General features: G+C 34.5%; 1 protein-coding gene across 11 annotated transcripts; it reads right to left on the bottom strand.

Annotated features, from left to right (window-relative positions):
* On the bottom strand, positions 1 to 12,457 carry LOC18448933 (peroxisomal membrane protein 13). 11 transcript variants are annotated; one of them, XM_088871001.1, is made up of 6 exons: positions 12,333 to 12,457; positions 10,276 to 10,371; positions 3,303 to 3,521; positions 3,112 to 3,191; positions 1,585 to 1,626; positions 1 to 1,435 (listed from the first exon to the last, which is right to left on the bottom strand). In XM_088871001.1, exons 3-6 carry the CDS (start codon positions 3,514 to 3,516, stop codon positions 1,121 to 1,123), a joined length of 651 nt encoding a protein of 216 aa, XP_088727127.1. In that variant the 5' UTR covers positions 3,517 to 3,521; positions 10,276 to 10,371; positions 12,333 to 12,457; the 3' UTR covers positions 1 to 1,120. The 11 variants fall into 11 exon arrangements, with proteins under 11 accessions (XP_088727127.1, XP_088727130.1, XP_088727132.1 ...); XM_088871004.1 differs by lacking the exons at positions 10,276 to 10,371; positions 12,333 to 12,457 and adding an exon at positions 8,900 to 9,058; XM_088871006.1 differs by lacking the exons at positions 10,276 to 10,371; positions 12,333 to 12,457 and adding an exon at positions 8,632 to 8,754.
* Between the last annotated feature and the right edge of the window lie 6,929 nt (positions 12,458 to 19,386).

Genomic DNA, 19,386 nt, shown 5'->3' with positions numbered 1-19,386 from the left:
CCTCAACATAAATTTTTCATAAATTGGGACCAGTCCATAATTGTCATATTTAAAATATTTAAAATTGGTACGGCCATAACTTACAAATACCATATATCAAGAGGCGCTTTGACGACTTGCCTTGTAGTACCATTCCGAGGGCGGGGCGGGCAGCTCTTTTTGTTTCTCTTGGGTGACAAAGCACCTCTCCATGGCACCTTTTTCTCATCCATTCTGCCCATCCAGATGGGACGGTGCCCCTTCTCACTATTGGCTACTACCCTTCCTCCCTTGATATATGGGGCTATTTAAACATGAAGATCGTAGTATGCTCAACTTTGGTTGCCGATCAAACTGTTTTTCTTGTGTTTTCCATTACTCCCCATGGGAATTTGAAATGAATCAGTTATGTACAGAAAAATGGTAACGGCCTTTCAAATGTAGCTATGAGAGGCAAAATCATCAAACATGTTTCTTGTATTCTTCGTTATCCTCTAAGGGAGCAATCGATATGGGGAGGGGCTTGTAGGTGGAGTGGACAACCTAGAGGGTGCAAGAAAACAAAGGACATTGTCTGATGAAAAGTTGACTGAATCACACATGCTAGAGGAGCTCCATACTCAAAACTACACAAACACTTGATCCATCCTCACAATGAGTAGATGGGACGTTTGCGATCAAAGCTGGTTTGTGACTCAAGGACTTAAACCAGATGGAGAGTGGAAAGACACTTAACTGATATCTTCAACAAGGAATCAAACAGGACCAAAATGCTTGAGATCACCAAACTGCCACTTCAAGAATATGAATTTTTTCACAAAATGAATATTGACAAGCAACATGCAGCTTCAATTATATGTTGATCTCCCTATTCTAGTAGAGTTTTAAAAAAATGTATTACTCTATATGAAAAGCTATGGGTCACTATGAGTACCAAGTTTCATGACACAGAATTTACCAACACACATCACCCACTCCTCTCCTCAAAGCAACAAAAGACCAAGTCCCAGAAAATCACCGCCTCGCATCTGTTTACTCTGTAGGATACCAATCCAAAGCCCAGAAAAGCACCGCCTCGCTTCTCTTTTCTCTGTAGGATACCAATCCAAGTCCCATAAAAGCACCTTGTGGTAAGTGAACCTCATCTTGTTAACAAGCATTGGATGGATCCATACTTCACTGAAAGATTCTTACTTCTTAACCCACCACCCACAGCTGCTAAAAATGAAATTTCGAAATCAACTTCGTTTCGTGTTATTTTCCCAAACACTTTCAAGTGCTTTATAGTTGAAGTTGAATTTTGGTGCTCCAAAAGAGTTGTTTCCTTGAGCATTGAGGCCAGGGAGTGCTCCCTGGGGTCCAGGTTGAATGAACTTACTTGGTTTTGTTCTAATCCCGAGCAACCTAAATACAAACCTCGCAAGCTAAGCATACAGTACCCCTGAGCAATCAATATCTGCAACAGACATTCAGAAGTGGAGGGAAAGGAGGGGAAGGTGGTCGTAGACAAGTTAAAACTTGGAAACAAGCAAAGTAATGTGAGCACAGGATAATAATTAAGGTAATGAAGGGATAACTAAGGTGAAAAAGAAAAAGAAGAATCACCTGAAGGAGCCCAGACATGAACATTTGGAAGGCATAGCTATTCTGATAAATTCGACCAATGAAGTCAAAGACAACAGTATCATCCAAAAGCACATACAGAAGCATCCTAGATTCATGATCCATAAATTTTAACAATTTTTACAGTTATGAATATTTTACAAAGCAAACAAAAGAGCAAGTAATTCCTTGTTGCAACCCACGAAACACCCAAGAATGGCACTGCATTAACAGTACATAAGTACATAACGAACACTTCCACCCATAAAATGCACCACTCGCCAGGAACCTAATGACTCGTTCACTAAGCATCTGATAACATTGAGGCAAGCCGTACACAAGTAATGGAATCAGTGATTGACTAGTGACAAGAACACCAAGCTAAGCAATAGCCACATAATGCACCCCTAATGGTTCGACAGATATAAGCATCTCTCTTTGGGAGTCCCAAAGTGAACCTCCAACCATGATGGAATAGGTCCTACAACAGTATCTATCAAATTGTCGACCTAAGTATTGTTAGGCATTAAAGAACCACATGCCTTCACCCATAAAACCGGCCCACCGCATTGAAACCCTTGACTCAAAATCAACAAAGGCCCAGGAGATCAGTATCCTACACATGATCTCCCTCGAAGTCACTACGGAAGATTTATTCTGTCTAAAAATGTAGTTGTATCTCTCTCTCCAAATGCTCCAGAAATCCCAAGGATAACAATGTAGCATCTAAAATGGACAGAATCCACAGCCCAGCCAACAATCAAGCCAACCACGGTCCCATTGATATCCAACTACAAGCCGAAAGTTTGTAGCATTGAAGCCCATATTGAAGCGGCTAGTGAATAATCGATGAGCAGATGATGGTTAATGTTTCCTTCTCATTGAACATCAAACACGTGAAACGTCTATGATGTAAAAGGCTGTAAGAGAATACTGTGCTCTAAAAGGTCCTAAAACGTCAAACAAAACTTAAGCACCTTAGATCCTCCTATCATGAGCCATTACTCATGGACCCTGAGACTGTCTTATGTCTAAAACAATACCCAACTTGAGGAAAGCATGTTCCGAAGTTCTCTTCAAAGAATCATGGTTGCGGTTAAGCTCTCAAAACATGGAAATGGTGGTTCAAGATGGGATTGCCACCAAATGGAGGCAGCCACAAGGGCAAACGTCTTAGCTTTCCCATCTGGCCTCCTTAACATAGCGGCCAAAGATTCTTCTTCCATGGCATTCCCATTATGCAATAACTAGCCACGAGTATTTTCACTACACAATAACCAGCCATGTGAGGGCCATCAGAAGAGATATACAATTACACCATGGAAATGGCTAACAATGTGTATCCGATCAGGAGTATTTTAATCAACTAAGAACTACTAAAACATATTATCACTCCCCAGATTTCATAAGTTAGTATCACTTACTAAAACTAAAGGTACCCAATGCGATAATTATCATAAGATTGATTATAAATAGAATTCATACAAGGAGAACCAAATCTTGCAGCAGATATCAGAATAAGAGCCTTACCACTCGAAGGACGGAAATCCAAAAGCTTGGGGGTGATGGAGGGCCATACCCAGGATTGTAATTCATATTTGTTCCGTATTCTGCATTGACCAAGAATCATTCATGACAAAAATATTTTTAGATGCACTTATTGAAGAAGCAAGAGACGTTTTTATGAGCCAAAATCCAGAATCAAAATTGATGTTCACTACCACAATTGTTTCTGTTCTGCTCCCAAGCCCTACTAGGTTGAGGCCTTCCAGCAGGATTTCCATTCATAACAGGATTCCATTGAGCAACTGGAACTCCAGGTTTAGCAGTGCCAGAAGCCGCAACAACATCAGCTGTGCGGCCAGGAGCAGGAGGCTTAAAAGGTGACAGTCCAGCTGAGCTCTGCATACGTTCCCAAGGCTTTGGAGGGGACATATTACCTGTAGAGACAGAAAATTGTAAACCAGAATGCACTAGTTTTCGGCACATGACTGCCTAAAATTTCCAATCACCACAGGCTGCTTTCACAAGTTAATGTATCAATCACACTATTTATACCACCAATAGTACGAAGCCCAACCGTTTATAAGCCTCTCATAATCCAAGCTTATATCAGAAGCAGATGACAGATAAAAAATCAGAAACTATATTCCAAGAATGATAACAATGCATGGAAAAAGATATGCAGGACCTTGACCGATAAACACATTATCTGCACATCATACATGAACTTTCCAATATTTATCTTTTTTTCAATTTGGGGAATGTGAGTATGTCAGAGTTCAAAAACAGATCTCCAACAAAGTAGAACCCCTCTCCAGCTGGTCTACATGCAGATTCCTAACCAAATGTAATCCAAGGCATTGTTCTCAACCATGGAGAATAAAGAAATAATTCAAATCAACTCCAATACAATCATATCCATGTAATCAAGGGAAAGTTAAGTTAAGCAATTGAAACAAGATCCCCAGATGTCGTTCAGCATGGGAGGCTTGAGGAAAAGGTTTTATTCAAAATTGGAAAAAGCAAACAAGAATCAGAGAAAAAGAGAGTGAAGAACCTACAAGAAAAGAGATATTTGTGGACAGATTTTATAACAAAGATTAAAAGCATTATTTAAAGAGTGAGTTTAAAAGTAAGTTTAAGAGAGGAATTCTATGAATATCTTTTTCTTTTACTCAAACACTCGGTTATTTGGCTAAGCTTGGGACTGGGTTGAGCACTGAACGAAGTATACTTTTTAGACCACAGACAAGAACAGGGCGTTTGATGATAGATAATTTGGGAGGTTTAGTAGCAGTTCAAACAGGATCATTTCCAGCGAGTAACTCTGATCACAGGAGTATAACCAGATCAGGAAGAAATCGAGTCATTAAACATCATGATTCAGGTTCTTCAAGCCTCAGCCGAGCCACATGGAAGACTTATGGTGACTTGGATGAGTTGCTCAAATTGTTTAAGTTTTATTGTATATTCGATTTACTTGTTTTTTGTTTTACCAAAAGAGATTACAAGGAAGCTCAACAGAGGTCTAAGATATCCATGTATGTTCTCTACTTTGTCCCTTCTTAATTTCACTGACATGTATTGCAGTGCAGATTGTTTTCATTACTACGAGAAAGAAATCAAAGTTGCCAAAATATCAGTTAAACGTATCGTTGACATAGTTCATGCTCTCCCACCAAAGATCATGTTAAAATGAATTTCAAGGAAGTTACACGAGTCAATTTATTATAGGTATTGAACTCTAATTATAAACATTGCAAAGCTGTTTGTTCAGATACGAAAAGTTCGTCACTCTTAGCTGGTTTTCCTCAACTTTTAACTGCTTTTCCTTACATCACCAAACTCATTTAAAAACTCTTAGGAGTACATTGAGAATCTAATTAGCTACATACACAAAACCTAATCAAAGTCCTATAAATAAAGTTGGAAGTTAAAATCATATTAGAACTTTACCGGAAAAGCTCTGCAATATCAATCCTTCCAAGTATTATCACTTAAACAGATGCAATTCATGGCTAGAAGAGGAAATAAAACCACCTGGGTAACTATAAAATTCGGAGAAGGTTCATAACCCTTGCTTTCTTATCTTTTCAACCTATATTCTCCTGGATCTCAAACCCCAGGCAATCAAATGATCTTTCTGGTGTATATTCACTGATATCTGCACATATCTTGAGACATATTTCCAATTGTTACTAAGATGGCTAACATTCAACAGCCATAGTAAATTCAGATAAGCATATACGGGTCCCATTTTTTCTTTCGATGAGGCATGTGGTCAAATATGAAATGTTATTGAGATCCTTCTATTGTTTTTCTTTAAACTCAAAGATTAATCGTAAGTTTTTTTTCCCCTGATAAAGTTAACTTCCAATTGATCATAAGTTTGTTTCCTCAAGATATTCTTCTAGGTCCTCCAAATAATTCACATACTCTAAGTGGGCCTGGCAACACACCAGGTCAGCCCTGACATGGTACAGACAGACAGGCCAGAGACCTGGCCCAGGCCCTGACGCAGACTATGTTACATGGAGACAGGTACGCCTGTCAACGTCTTACACAGATAAGGACCGTCGGATTTCTCATGCCATGAAGAAAAGCATTCAGGGAGGCACCTATATTATGAAGAGACAACCAAAACCAGCAATGTTTTACTAATATTGCATTTCATGACAAGTAGCAAGAAATAATCAATTATACCTTAATTGGCTGAATCCATAAATATTCTAAATATTCCAGACATTTTCAAAGTTCACATCTGTCAACTAAAAGACAAAAAAGAAGGTCAAGCCTCTAAATTATGTAATCATGGCCGATAGACAAGAGAACAATCTAAAAGAATATGGTATGTATGTTGATACGTGCCCAATGTGGCTAAGGTAACCAAACAGAAAAACTCATGTTAGTATAGGACCCAGCCATTCGCAGGGCCAGCCAGGCTGTGCTGGGGGCCTTCCTTTATATGTGGCCGGGCTGGGCAGTCGGGCCATGAACTGCCTGACCTGGGCCCAAGTTTACCCAGGCTGGACAGTCCAGCCCATTGCCAGGACGAACTCTAAGTCCTAGATACTAATTCATAAAACACATGTTGATCATAGGGTAAATTCTGATGTAGAGGGATACAAATTAGAATCTTGTGAACTTCAACCTTCAAAACAGTTACACATTAAGCTCTGTATTGATAATTCTTTGTTCTCCTCAATCATTCGGACCCACACTCTCTTAACTGGATCTGCTTCCACAGAATATTAATTACAGGTGACCTCCATTTTCAACTTTGGGCATTTACAGTCTGCAATTCTGCGTACTACTGGATTAAAGATATACAACAGAAAATAAAAAAAAAACAAAAGTCCTGTTGAACCAGATTACCTTCATTCATTGTTATCATGGATTCAGTTGTTATGTCCTTTATTTCTATTTCATCAGACATAGACCCTTCCAATTCTAATCTTTTACAGTCATGCATTTGAAATATCACAAAAGAAGTTGTACCGATTGACCACACTGGTTTTGCCAGGTTTCATACAATTATTTGAAAGAGCTTCTTGAGAGGGTTCGGAGTATGAATAAATTTATTTTAGCCTCTCTAGATGTTTTTACTTTTCTTATTGTAGCACTCTATTGCACAGCAGATCAGTAGATGACTGTTGCAAGGAACTTCTTTCTACAGTTTATCAGGCAAGGAGTAGGATGAAAAGGAGCTAGAAAGGAATCTCTTTTTTTATTATGCATAGGAATTTATGAATATTTTCAAGTGAGGCATGAGTCTAAACCCTTTTTTTTCTTCTTTTTTTTGAAATTTTTCCTGAAAGGCTCTTGGATTGGTGAATATTTCAAGTGAGACATCAGCGCAGGGTCAGTGTTGTTACCTTCCAGTCAGAAATGAATTTCATTACATTGATGAGCCACTTTGTTTGCAACAATATGGAGTATAGAAAGAAAATAATGGTCATACTTTTCATATGAGACACCTATAGCAAGAGAGGCTGCGAGATACAATGGCGATCATTAGATGTTACGGAGACCTGCTTTCCAGGGATTCACAACAGTAGAAGTACATCAAAGAGGTTCTAACCTCCGTCATGGATTTCCACATAGATCAAGACCAACAGTGACATCTAATGTAAAGAGGAAAACTCTAAGCCAGAAAGTTATGGTCATTCCATCTTGGTGAACAGGTCGATGTGCTGAAGTGTTATGTGTGGCCATTAAAAATCATAGATTCTTAATGGGCTCAAGCTAAACAAGAACTTATTAGCACTCAGATGACTGAAGACTTCCTCAAATCTGCAGGTTGTTGAATCCATTGACAACAGGTTCTTCTAACTGAATGTTTCAATTTCGTAAAATGAGCAAAAGTGGTTGAACGATCAAAAATTGCAAATTGGCTAATAAAGTCTTATCAAAAGTTAAATAGAAATATAAAATAGTTGACATGTGGTCCAGTGATGCAACTCAAAAACACAAAAAGGCCACTTACCTGACTCTAACACTGTTAAATCTACACAACAGGAAAAAGGTCAATCTTCCCTCAAAATTAACCAGTACCAAAATCCTCTGTAAAAGAACTGGAGATACCCACCTTAAAATCAATCTCTACCAACAAATCAGTACAAGAAAACTCTATAAATACACACCAATAAAGGTGGTAGTAGAAAACTGTCATTTGGAAGCTAGGAACCCATGTTTGGTGACCTATCTATGAAAACCGGATAAATCTATTGTCTTCAATTTCCCTGGTTTGCTAACCTGGAAATCTAGAAACCACTGATTTATCCATTAATTACGAAACTCATCGTTTTGATAATTAAAAGCCATACCTCAAGCCTAAACCACAATACAAGTATAGAAATCGGCATGTCTCCTCCACATAAGGAGGCTTACAACTGTTAACAAAGTAGAAATGTGTCTGAAACAAAACCTCCAATATCAAAAGACTTTCTTTTTCTTTCTTTGTAGGAAATAGGCTTGGAAGTTACTTGGGAGTTGGGTTAATAAGGACTAAAGATGAAGAGGTCACACCATGAGGCCAAAATAGAACGAACAAATATACACTTCTAAAGTAGCGTTGAGGTCCCACATTGCCCCAGCTGAAAATTGAAGAATTTCAATGAGCATATATCATGACTATATCTGCACCCTAAAATTTTCAAGGAAAAAAAACATTGATTGACATTGGTAAGTGATAACCATTTATACACTAACAACCACAAATAAATAATCAAGCACCAAGCTTTACAGAGATAATTTTGTATTCAGATTCGAATTCAAAGAAGCTGCTGTATTATATGAATCAGAGACATTTTTTCTTTTTTTGAATAAAGTTATGAAAGACGTATAAATATGTAAACATTGTCATGCTTTTCTTACCCTTAAAATATGATGGAAAACCAGGAATTCAATTCATTTATTCAACTTTAACCTGGTAAAACCCATTCAATGTTTTCAACAAAGAAACAGGGGACCCTATAACAAACTAGTGAATTAAACCTTAAAATATGATGGAAAACCAGGAATTCAATTCATTTATTCAACTGTAACCTGGTAAAGACTCATTCAATGTTTTCAACCGTTAAAGAAACAGTCGAACCTGTAACAAACTAATGAATTAAACCACGTTTCTTTGTATAAGAAAGAGTCCATCTAATAATAGTAACAGGTTAGGCAAGAAAATCAAGGTAACCCATCAAAGACATATAAATTTTATCATAAGATATTCAATTTACCAATCACAAGTTACAGAGATGTAATAAAGTAAAAAACATTTATGGGTGGCCACAATGACAATAAATAACTATTAATAACTGACCTGCATGGGAACCTAAGTGCTATTTCCACATGCACCTCTCTCTCTCTCTCTCTCTCTCTCTCTCTCTCTCTCTCTCTCTAGTATGTCAGATATATATCGCTTTTGCCATTTGCCCCTCTCTCTCTCTAAAACTTGGGAACAAAAGTAACCATCACCCCTATAGTCAGCAAGTCGAGTAGTAACAAATACCGGTGATATGCACTTGCTGTGCACGTGAAATTACTTTTAATTACGTAAATAAATTTTTTTCCTGTAGTTATATTTTAAAATAATAATTTATTATAAAGAGCTAATTTTAATTACATAAGTAAATATATTATTTATTTATAAATGAATATTATAAAATTAGATAACATAAAAATACAAAATATATGTCACATGATACTTACAATAAACTCATAATAAACATATATCTATTGCAAACAAAACTAATCATAATGTTAGGGAAATTTTTCTTTTTTTCCTTTTCTTTTCAATTTTATTTTGGATTTTCAAAACTATAAAGAAATATAGACAGTTGAATAATGAAAATAAAAAATTTGCTTTTGATTTAGAAAATTTTCATAATAAACATTATCTATTGCAATAAAAACTAATCATAATGGTAAACAAATTTTTCCTTTTTCCTTTTCTTTTCAATTTTATTTTGGATTTTCAAAACTATAAGAAACACATACAAAAAATTAAATAAATAGAAAAAAAAACATAATTGAATAAAGAAAATCAGAAATTTGCTTTTGATTTATAAAATTTTTATAATAAACATTTGTCTATTGCAATCAAAACTAACCATAATGGTAGGAAAAATTTTCTTTTTTCCTTTTCTTTTCAATTTTATTTTGGATTTAAAAAATTATAAAGAAATACATACAGAAAATGAAAGAAATAAAAAAATAAAACATAATTGAATAAATAAAATCATAAATTTACTTTTGATTTAGAAAATTGTTTATTTTTCTTCCTCAATAAATTTGCTTTTGACTTTGAAAGTAGCAAGCTCAAATGATTTTTAATAGAAGTATATAAGTTGTTTTTGTCTATGATTAAATCAGCTGCATTGTTTGCATAATTGCATAATGTCATGACTCCGCCCCCTGACCCCTACTGGAGGGCGGCAAAGTGCGGGATCGCGACCGGAGGTCGCGAACGCCACTGAGGTGGGAGTGGCACATCGCATATAAAAGACGAACTCAAGAGCAAACTACGAAATAAAACTAAAAGAAATCCATACATCCTACAGATATTAACACAAAAACACAGTCATTTCTATTAACATCCGCTAACCAAAAATGCTTTTACAGTCATTTCAAGGCACTACTGGCCCACATAATACAAAGTACAAAAACATCACTATGGCACAGCTACTAAACACCTACTATGAAAAACTTCTGCAGGATATTTTCTCCAAAACTTCAAGCTACACGTGTTCGGCACGCAAGCCGTCGTTTGTCCTTCAGATCAAGACTATCACTCTACAATCATGGGAAAAAAACATGGAATGAGCTAACAGGCCAGTAAGCAAATATCCACCATTGCATTTCAACTTCTATAAGCGGTGATAGCAGTGCTCACTAATTTACAGATATATCAAGAAAGTTTCCTCTATTATGCTCTATAATACTCTCACAGTATAAGGATAAACACATATCAATAATCAGGAACATGCAGTGTATGAATCATAAATCATTTCATTTTAAGCGGATAGTAAGACTAATATTTCACAGTTTCACACAATAGAAACTATAAGAGCCTACTCCTAAAATATAAGTTCCATTGATCAGGTCAAGCAAATCATGTATTATAAAATCTCTATTCTCGTTCAGGATGGATGACGATGACAAGTAGGTGTCCCATTTTGTAATGCCCTCACACACACGTCCCCAACGCATTTTAAGGTATTTGATAGGCAATGGCCTTGCAAGACATGACCCTCACATGGGCCCTTCCGACGCGATTGCATTGCACTACCATTGGGTGACCTAATGCATAGTGCCAATAAAGATTTGGCGGGAGCGACCTACCCTGTTATCCAGTTTCACCTCCCGACCCCATTCATATTATTGGGGTCGAAGTACACTCAACAAATACCGACATAACAGTATTCAACAGTATATCACAGTATAAAATAGTATCATTGTACCCATTACCAATTAGTGGCCAATTGCGTAGTGGTCAGTATCAGTAGGGCTTACAGTATCAGTATTACAATATGACAGTAGCAATATCACTGTAAAAGTAGTAAATTACAATAACAGTAGCAGTATCACAGTAACAGTAGCGGTATCACAATATTAGTAGCAGTATCACTGTAATAGCAACAATATCACAATAACAATAACAATTTCATTGTAACAATAGCAGTATCACATATTGAGTATCACAAATCACATTTATTGCTATTATAGGCAATGACGTGCACTCACAATTAAGGTCGTAACTTTTAGTCCGTTTGGAATTTGAAGATAGTTCAAAATGAATTTTATAGTAGAAACACTCATCTTTCAAATGGGGGTGATTTTGAAGACAATTGTACATGGAACAACGACATTGCCTTCTTCGTATCACTATAATTCTTAAACTGTGAAGTATTTTGAGACAATTTCAAAATTAAAATTTAAGCCAATATATATATATATATATATATATATATCTTTTTTTTTTTTTTTTTCTAACAAAGCAATTTAAAAGCATTTAGGCTCCATTTGATTGTTTAAAGGTCTGTGCCAAACAATGTGATAATTATGAGTTTGATCAAAATTGTCCATAGTGGCCTATTTTCATAAAATAAAGTACAACTTTCCATCTAAGAATAATTTCAAAATAATTTTTACATGCAAATTTTAGCCCTCTCAAAGACCATTCAAATGACTGTAGTTTGACAGGAAATGGATCTCGTTTGGTTAGTTAAAATCAATTACCACAATAGTATCAGTGGAAAATTCAGGGAAAACAGTCAATAATGATACACACTTATATTTTGAAAAATAACTTCATTTTTATAAAGAATTTCAACAATGAGCAAACATGGACATTTTACTAGACTCGTATATCTTTCCAATAGTGGTGATTTGAGGCCAATCGGACATCGTTTGGCTATTCAAAAGCTTTATATAAAAACATGTACAGTCCTAAAATTTCACAGTAATGCCACACATACCTCAAGAACATGTTCCATAACCTCAATTTCATGGTGAAGACATGATAACAACTATTATCTTACATTGTACACACATATAAACATGTATTTCTTACAAAATTTATAAATCATACTTTCATTCTCAGCATCCACATTCATCATAAGACAAAAGCCCCAAATTTCAATGAACAAATCATAAAAAATCGCCACATCGTATACATTTTCATTACTCATCTCATAAGCATAAAGATCCATGAATCCTTATGACTATAATGCAATGGTGATGGATCCACTTACCTAAATGCACCGGTATCCCAAAAACTTCATCCACGGTCTCCTCCTTAAAGCTTTTAACAAGTACTCTTCGATGGTGGATAGTAGTTAACCAAAGGGGTCAAGGTTGGGAGGCTTTTGAGTGAGAGAGAGAGAGAGAGAGAGAGAGAGAGAGAGAGAGAGAGAGAGAGAGAGAGAGAGAGCGAATTGGGTGATAAATGGGTAAGGAGACGGGGGAGGTGAGGTGGCAACAAACCACTTCCAAGTGGCATAAGGAGGGAGGTGAGGTGGCAACAAACCACTTCCAAGTGACATAAAGAATGCAGCCATATATTTTGGGGGAGGTGAGGTGGCAACAAACCACTTCCAAGTGGCATAAGGAGGGAGGTGAGGTGGCAACAAACCACTTCCAAGTGACATAAAGAATGCAGCCATATATTTTAACGATAAAGAGAAAGAGAAGTGGGGAAAAGAAAATGAAGTCCCTCATGGACTACCCTGCTCCAACAGTCCTGGCGGTGCCTCTTCCTTCCTTACTTCACAGTCGGCGTTGGGTCTTGAATTCACAGACGGCGATGTGTCTCCTTACACAGCCGGCGCTGCGTCTTCTTACACAGCCGGTGCTTGGCCATGGATTCACAGACGGCGATGGGTTTTCTTACATAGCCGGCGTTGCGTCTTCTTACACAACTGGCGCTTGCCCTTGAATTCATAGACGACGATGGGTCTCCTTACACAGCCGGCGCTGTATCTTCTTACACGGCTGACGCTTGGCCTTAAATTCATAGACGGCGATAAGTCTCACGCATGTGGCGCTACCACCAGCACTTGCGGCTATGCGCAAATGGCTCTGCCCCTTATATGCATGGTGATGTGTCTTTTTGCTCTCTCCTCTACCTCTTTACCACAGATGGCATTAAACTCTTATACACTCGCGGCGATGCTCCAAACGACGTTAGGCCTCTGTCTCACCCTCTATCGTCGTGCGCGCCACTGGACTGGGAGAAAATTATGGTCCTTACACACATACATTGTTTAGTCTTGAACATGAGCCATCCAAACCAAGACAGTGTTTTGGCCATTTTTTATGAGATAAACTATGAAACTATATAAAGGTAACAAATACTTATTCCATAAAAGAAGAAAAAACCCATGATGTAACTAATCACCAATATCTAAATTGTGATGAGAAAGGCCCGTTTCCACTTCGTCACTCTTTGGATGATTAAAATGAATAACTCTTGATTTATTGTAGATACTTGAGATGTTGTATTGATGTTTATGATGCTAAACTTGTTAGGCATGAAACCATAACCCCATAATAAAAAAAGTTTGACAATAAATGGATAAGCAATTATTTAAGGGCAATAGATAGCTCAACTATTTAAAAATATTACATGGATGATGGATAAACAATGCCTATATCTATGAAGCACGAACACCTCATTGAAATTTCAACAATTATGAAATAAAAAATATTGTTTGTAATTTATAATTTTATAATATTATCTATAAATTATAATTTTAGATTATTTTTTATTTAATATATTATCATAATATCTCAAGTTATAGTTATTATTAAAATTATGTATTAATTACTTTAATTAATTATCTCTCTCTCATAGTGACATTCTATCTCTACTCAAAATTGTCTCTCTTTGAAAACTCTATCTCAAACATTGAAGCCACGTCATCCCAAATAGATGATATTACTGTTATAATAGAAATTGCAAAAGGAATGGAAAAATGGGAATTAGAAGACATGAATTTGAGAATTAATTAAAACTATTATAAATAAATTATAGCATTAAAAAAATGAATCATAGCCTTAAAAAAACCATCCCACCCACATGGTTATATGCACTCAAAAAAGATAGTACATGTCTCCACCAAGTTAGATAAACAATAAAAATAAAAATAAAAATAAAAAATAAAATAACAAAATAAATAGAAATCAACATACTTATTTAGAGAACACACATCATCACCTTAGAGAGAAATAGATAATCGCTTGTACTGCAAGTGAATAATAAGAAATTAGATATCGAACTCGCATCCATATAAAGTGTTTATCATAGGAGAGAAATAGAGGTGTACATGTTTGAGGGACAAAGAGGTATGTATGTGAGTACTCGAGCGCAAACAAGAGAGAGAGAGAGAGAGCCATTAATGGTTAAATAGGGAGAGAATACATGAGAAAGAGAATCAAAAGTCTCCAAATAAATAAAAAGCAACTTAGATTTGCATTTAATGCGATATGCATGTGCAAAAAGGCGTCGAGAGATGAGTAAATTGTATGATTCGAGGAATAGAGTTGCATGTATGTTATGGAGAGAGGATTTGAGAGAGTCAAATAATGAATTAGAATGTACAAAGAAAGATATATATAATGAAGATGAGACAGTGTTACACGTAAAAATGACTTAATATGGTAGGGGAGACAAAAATAATAGTAATATTGGGTTACTTAAAAAGAGTTTATCATTATATATTTGAGGTGCTCTTTTTCAAAAAATTGAAATAAAAGGTCAAAATCATAATAATAAAAAATTTAAAGGCTAAACATAAAAGACAATTATATTATAAATAATTGATAAATTTAATAAAATACAAACAGAGAAAGAATATATAATATTTTTATTTGTTTGCATTCACCAATATAAGTATTATTTTTTATTGTATGAATAATATATAATTATCATAAATGGAGCTATGATTAACATTGTTGTCATTTTAATTTTAATAAATTGAAATTATAAGATTATAATTTATATGTTCATATTATTATATTAATGAGTATTATTTGTTCATAAATATGAATATAGTCAGGGATAGATATTAAAACATATTTGTAACAATTGTATAAATAATTTTAGAGAGTGATAAAGACAGAAACTGATTGGAGGAAGATACGAGGAGAGGGTATAGGAGGAGAGAATGAATAAATAAATATTTACTGTAAATGCTTAATAGGAGTTACGAGAGAGAGAGGAATTAAGTGAGGTTAAGAAGAAAGAGATAGATGAGAGGGCTTTATTTGGAAATTAGTTACACGAGAGAGTATTGAGTAGGAGAGAGAATAGCGCAAAAAAGTAGGGTGAGGAGTTATTAAGAAATATAAGCTATGAAAGAGAGATATACGAGTTAGGTGATAGTACATGGGGGAGGAGAGAGAAGAGAGAAAAACGTGGAGGGGGAAGTTATATTAGATGATATTATAAGACGATTCAATATTTTTATTTGTATGATATAATAGTTATAAAATATAAAGTAATTATTATAATTTTAGTATAAAGTATTATTGTTGGTTAGGTTGTGATAATTTTGGATGAGTATAGAGAATAAATGAATATTTGATCTGATACTAATTTTACTTTATAAGAGGTACTAATTTCCGTAATCTAATAATATGAAAGTGTTTTTTAGTATTTTTTTGAACCATGTTTAATGCAATACTATAATATCATAATATAAGTAATTATTATATAGACATCAAGATAGGAAAACAACGTATCAATATTCACATATTATTATAAAATAACGAAAACACAATATAACAACCAAATTTTTTTTCGAAACTCAAAAAATACTATTTTTAGTGATTTTTGAACTTTTTTTAAACCAAAATCGTCCGATCACCGATTCGTTGTTTTGAACCTTGAGTTTTGCTTATGAATCGGGATGAGTGGTTTGTGAATGCTCATCATGGATCTAACATATTTGAGTTTTGGGGCCTATTTGTGGCCATTAGGTCTATGAGGGGTCCACATGGACGCATTTGTGAAGGCATATTTTGGGTTAAAAAATAAAAAAGAAAAAAAGGTATATTCATAAAATTAATGAAATAATGGAATTTTTAAATTAGTTTAAAATTGTATTTTTTATATTTTTTCTCTTTGATTGTTTTTCGTTCCAAACTACTAGGAAACATGTACAATCTCATATTTTTAAGATCCAAAATTTTGGATGTCAAAAGTTTTAAATTTGTTCAGATATTCAAAATCCAAAATTGGGCCAAATTTTCACATATTTCACACACAAATTTCAATTTTTAGGATCCGAAATTTAAAAGCAATATGTAATTCCTAAATTGTTTATTTTTAGATATTGAAGATCTGAAGACAACATTTTAAACAATAACTATTTATGAATGTAATTACAAAAGAAAAAAGGCTGAACTTTGTTTCACAAATATATTAGAGATTATGCACGTAAATTCCTCGCAAAAAATAAAATAAAATCAATATTACCATTAACATACTAGTGAATCTCAGGTTTCACCATCCATATATCCGCTGATAAGTGATGGAGTAAGTGTGTCCCACCATATTTAATTCGATATTTCAATCGGTGGACATGTTGCTCTCTCCATCTTGGCCCATACCGGCGATAGTTCAGATGGCCTAGCTGTTAGTATCTGCCGACACTTGATCCGAGTATTACAATATTTAAATAAAAAGTGGAAAAATATATTATGGGACCATTAAAAGTGCACTTTCAAATAGTGTCAAGAAATGTGGTTTCAATATCTAAAATATTTGTGATAGCCTTAAAATATTTTTTTATATTTAATTATAAAATTTAAAGCTTAAAAATAATGTAGATTGAGCAGACCTATGAAAACTTGAAAATTGACGGTAAAAATAATGCGTACCAGATGTTTTATTCCCAATATTTGAAATCCATTTTCAACCATGTCCATGCATCTTGAGAATAAAAATTTCAGTAGAAGAGGTTGTTTTGATACCTCTTCTACTGAAATTTTTGAGATGGGCTCTAATTTTATTGTTTAGAGTCTCGGCTCCATATAAAATTATTCCTTTTATCTTTTGCACAACATGGTGGCAATTAATCTTAACCTTTGGATGTGAAATTGGGTGGTCCCTAAACATAAAGTTTAAAAAAAAAATTCTCAAACTTTGTGACACACTCAAGCTATCAAATTTCACATCGAATGGTCATATGCAATCGTGATATCCTTGTACAATAGGCAAATGGTCTCATTAGATATAATCCTCAAATTTATCTGGTTATCTTCTCAAATATACTTATTTAAGAATTTCTCTTTAAATTTTCCTTCATAAAATTTTGATAATTTTTATATATTTTTTACAATTGCCTTAACTCGGGACTTTGGTCGCGAGTTGAATTTGAGACAACTTCAAGTTCGGATTCGGGACAACTTCGGATCTTCAAAACTTAAAGTTTTCAATTAGAGACATTCAAGGTTTGAAGTTGTTCGCAAGCTCAACTTCTTATCTCATTTGAAAGGGTTTTCTTGTCAACATAGACCATAAATGTCCAAAATTGATGATACCGAACTTGCAAGATCCGAAGTCGTACAGAACCTAAAATGCAAATTCAGACTTTCGAGTAGAATTGGGTAATTGGGGAAAATAATTTGTTATAAATAATTTTTTTTATAAAAAATAAACACGAATTGAAAATAGGGAAAATTACACATATATCCGTTATATTTTACGTTATTACGAATATACTGAATAGTTTACGTTATTACAGGTATGTCTGTTTTTTACCTTTCACAAAACAATTTTTTTAAAAAAACGACTTTACCCTTTTTCTGGTGTTCAACAACCGAATTGAAAGGTTTTTCAGATGTTCAACATCAGAATTTAATATATTTTCGGTTGTTGAACAATATCAGTCACATTTCAAAAAGCTTGCATTGCTAACATTGGAAAATGTCACATTTTCGGATGTTGAACACCTAAAACTATGATATTTGCGGACGTCCAACATATGAAATTGTGACATTTTTGGATGTCCAACATGTGAAATTGTGACATTTTCGGATGTTCGACATCCGAAAATGTGATTGCGAAATTTCAGATAAGCACAGAGCAAAACGCAGAGAACATAAAGCTTGCATTTGCCAACATCCGAAAATGTCACATTTTTGGATGTTGAACATCTGAAATTGTGATATTTTCGGATGTCCAACATATGAAATTGTGACATTTTTAGATGTTCAACATCCGACTGCAAAATTCCAGATAAGCACAGAGCAAAACATAGAGAATAGAGAAGATGAAGTGATAAAAAGCTATTGGGCTCATTTTCACTTGTTGAACAATCGAATTAGATCTATTATGAGAATGTGAAGGTTAAACTTTCGAGTTATTTTAGGATGTTGAACATCCAAAAAATCTTTCAATTCGGTTATTCAATATCTGAAAAATGATAAAATAGTTTTTTTTTAAAAAATATATATTATAAAAAATAAAAAACGAACAGACATATAATAATGAAAACTATTTGATGCAACCATAATAACATAAAATATAACGAATATACATGTAATTTTCCCTTGAAGAAAATAACTTCTTAAGTATCAACGGGGTAATTTTAAAAGTGGCGCGTAATTACAAAATCGTCGCCGTTTTTTTTGTCTCTTCACACACAGCAAACTCTCGCGAGTCAAACCCAGCTGTCTCTCTCTTACTCTCAGCAGCCTCTTCTAATTTTGCTTACAAATCCCTCTCTGTATCTAATTAAGCGTTCTCTCCATCGACATAGATCTCTCCACACAAGCTAATTAGTATTCAAATCTCTCTCTAGTTTATATATATAAATATATTATATTATATATAATATAATGTTTTATGAAAACTCTTAAAAATAATTTTAGGCGAAATTGAATAATATTTTGTCCCACCATGGACATACCGGTAGTTTTGTTTTAAAAATCGTTACGGATCTCGTGATGTTTGTCTCTATTTTTTTGTATAAAAAATACAACCACGTACATGCTATGTCCGTTACGGCAGCCGTTCGAAAAAATCGGACAACGCCAAGCCTATGGGCAAAAATACGTTTCATGTTCACCCATAGGCGTTATATAGTGGCTTCTATGTTATATATATAATATATTTATATTTATATTATTAATAAAAAAACTTAAAAAATGCCAATTGACGCAATGCTAGAGTATTTCACCACAGTTGCATACTTGCTATGCCCATTTGGATTTTTTTGAATGGCGATGAGCCTATATAGTTGAGAATACTATTATTGCGTAATGTCTTCCATTATTAATATATATTTGTTATCAATGACA

Source organism: Amborella trichopoda, chromosome 1 (genome assembly GCF_054954075.1).
Source record: "Amborella trichopoda isolate Santa Cruz 75 chromosome 1, AtrichopodaSantaCruz75HAP2 v2.0, whole genome shotgun sequence".
NCBI lineage: Eukaryota > Viridiplantae > Streptophyta > Magnoliopsida > Amborellales > Amborellaceae > Amborella > Amborella trichopoda.
This window is presented reverse-complemented; position numbering and strand designations above follow the sequence as displayed.

Excerpts from the sequence above, each read along its gene's own strand:
- LOC18448933 (XM_088870990.1), bottom strand. The coding sequence starts at position 3,570 with ATGTGCCGAAAACTAGTGCATTCTGGTTTACAATTTTCTGTCTCTACA. Across the intron at positions 3,192-3,302 it reads GCAGAACAGAAACAATTGTG|AATACGGAACAAATATGAAT; the intron begins GTAGTGAACATC and ends TGGTCAATGCAG. Across the intron at positions 1,627-3,111 it reads GGATTTCCGTCCTTCGAGTG|AATAGCTATGCCTTCCAAAT; the intron begins GTAAGGCTCTTA and ends CGAATTTATCAG.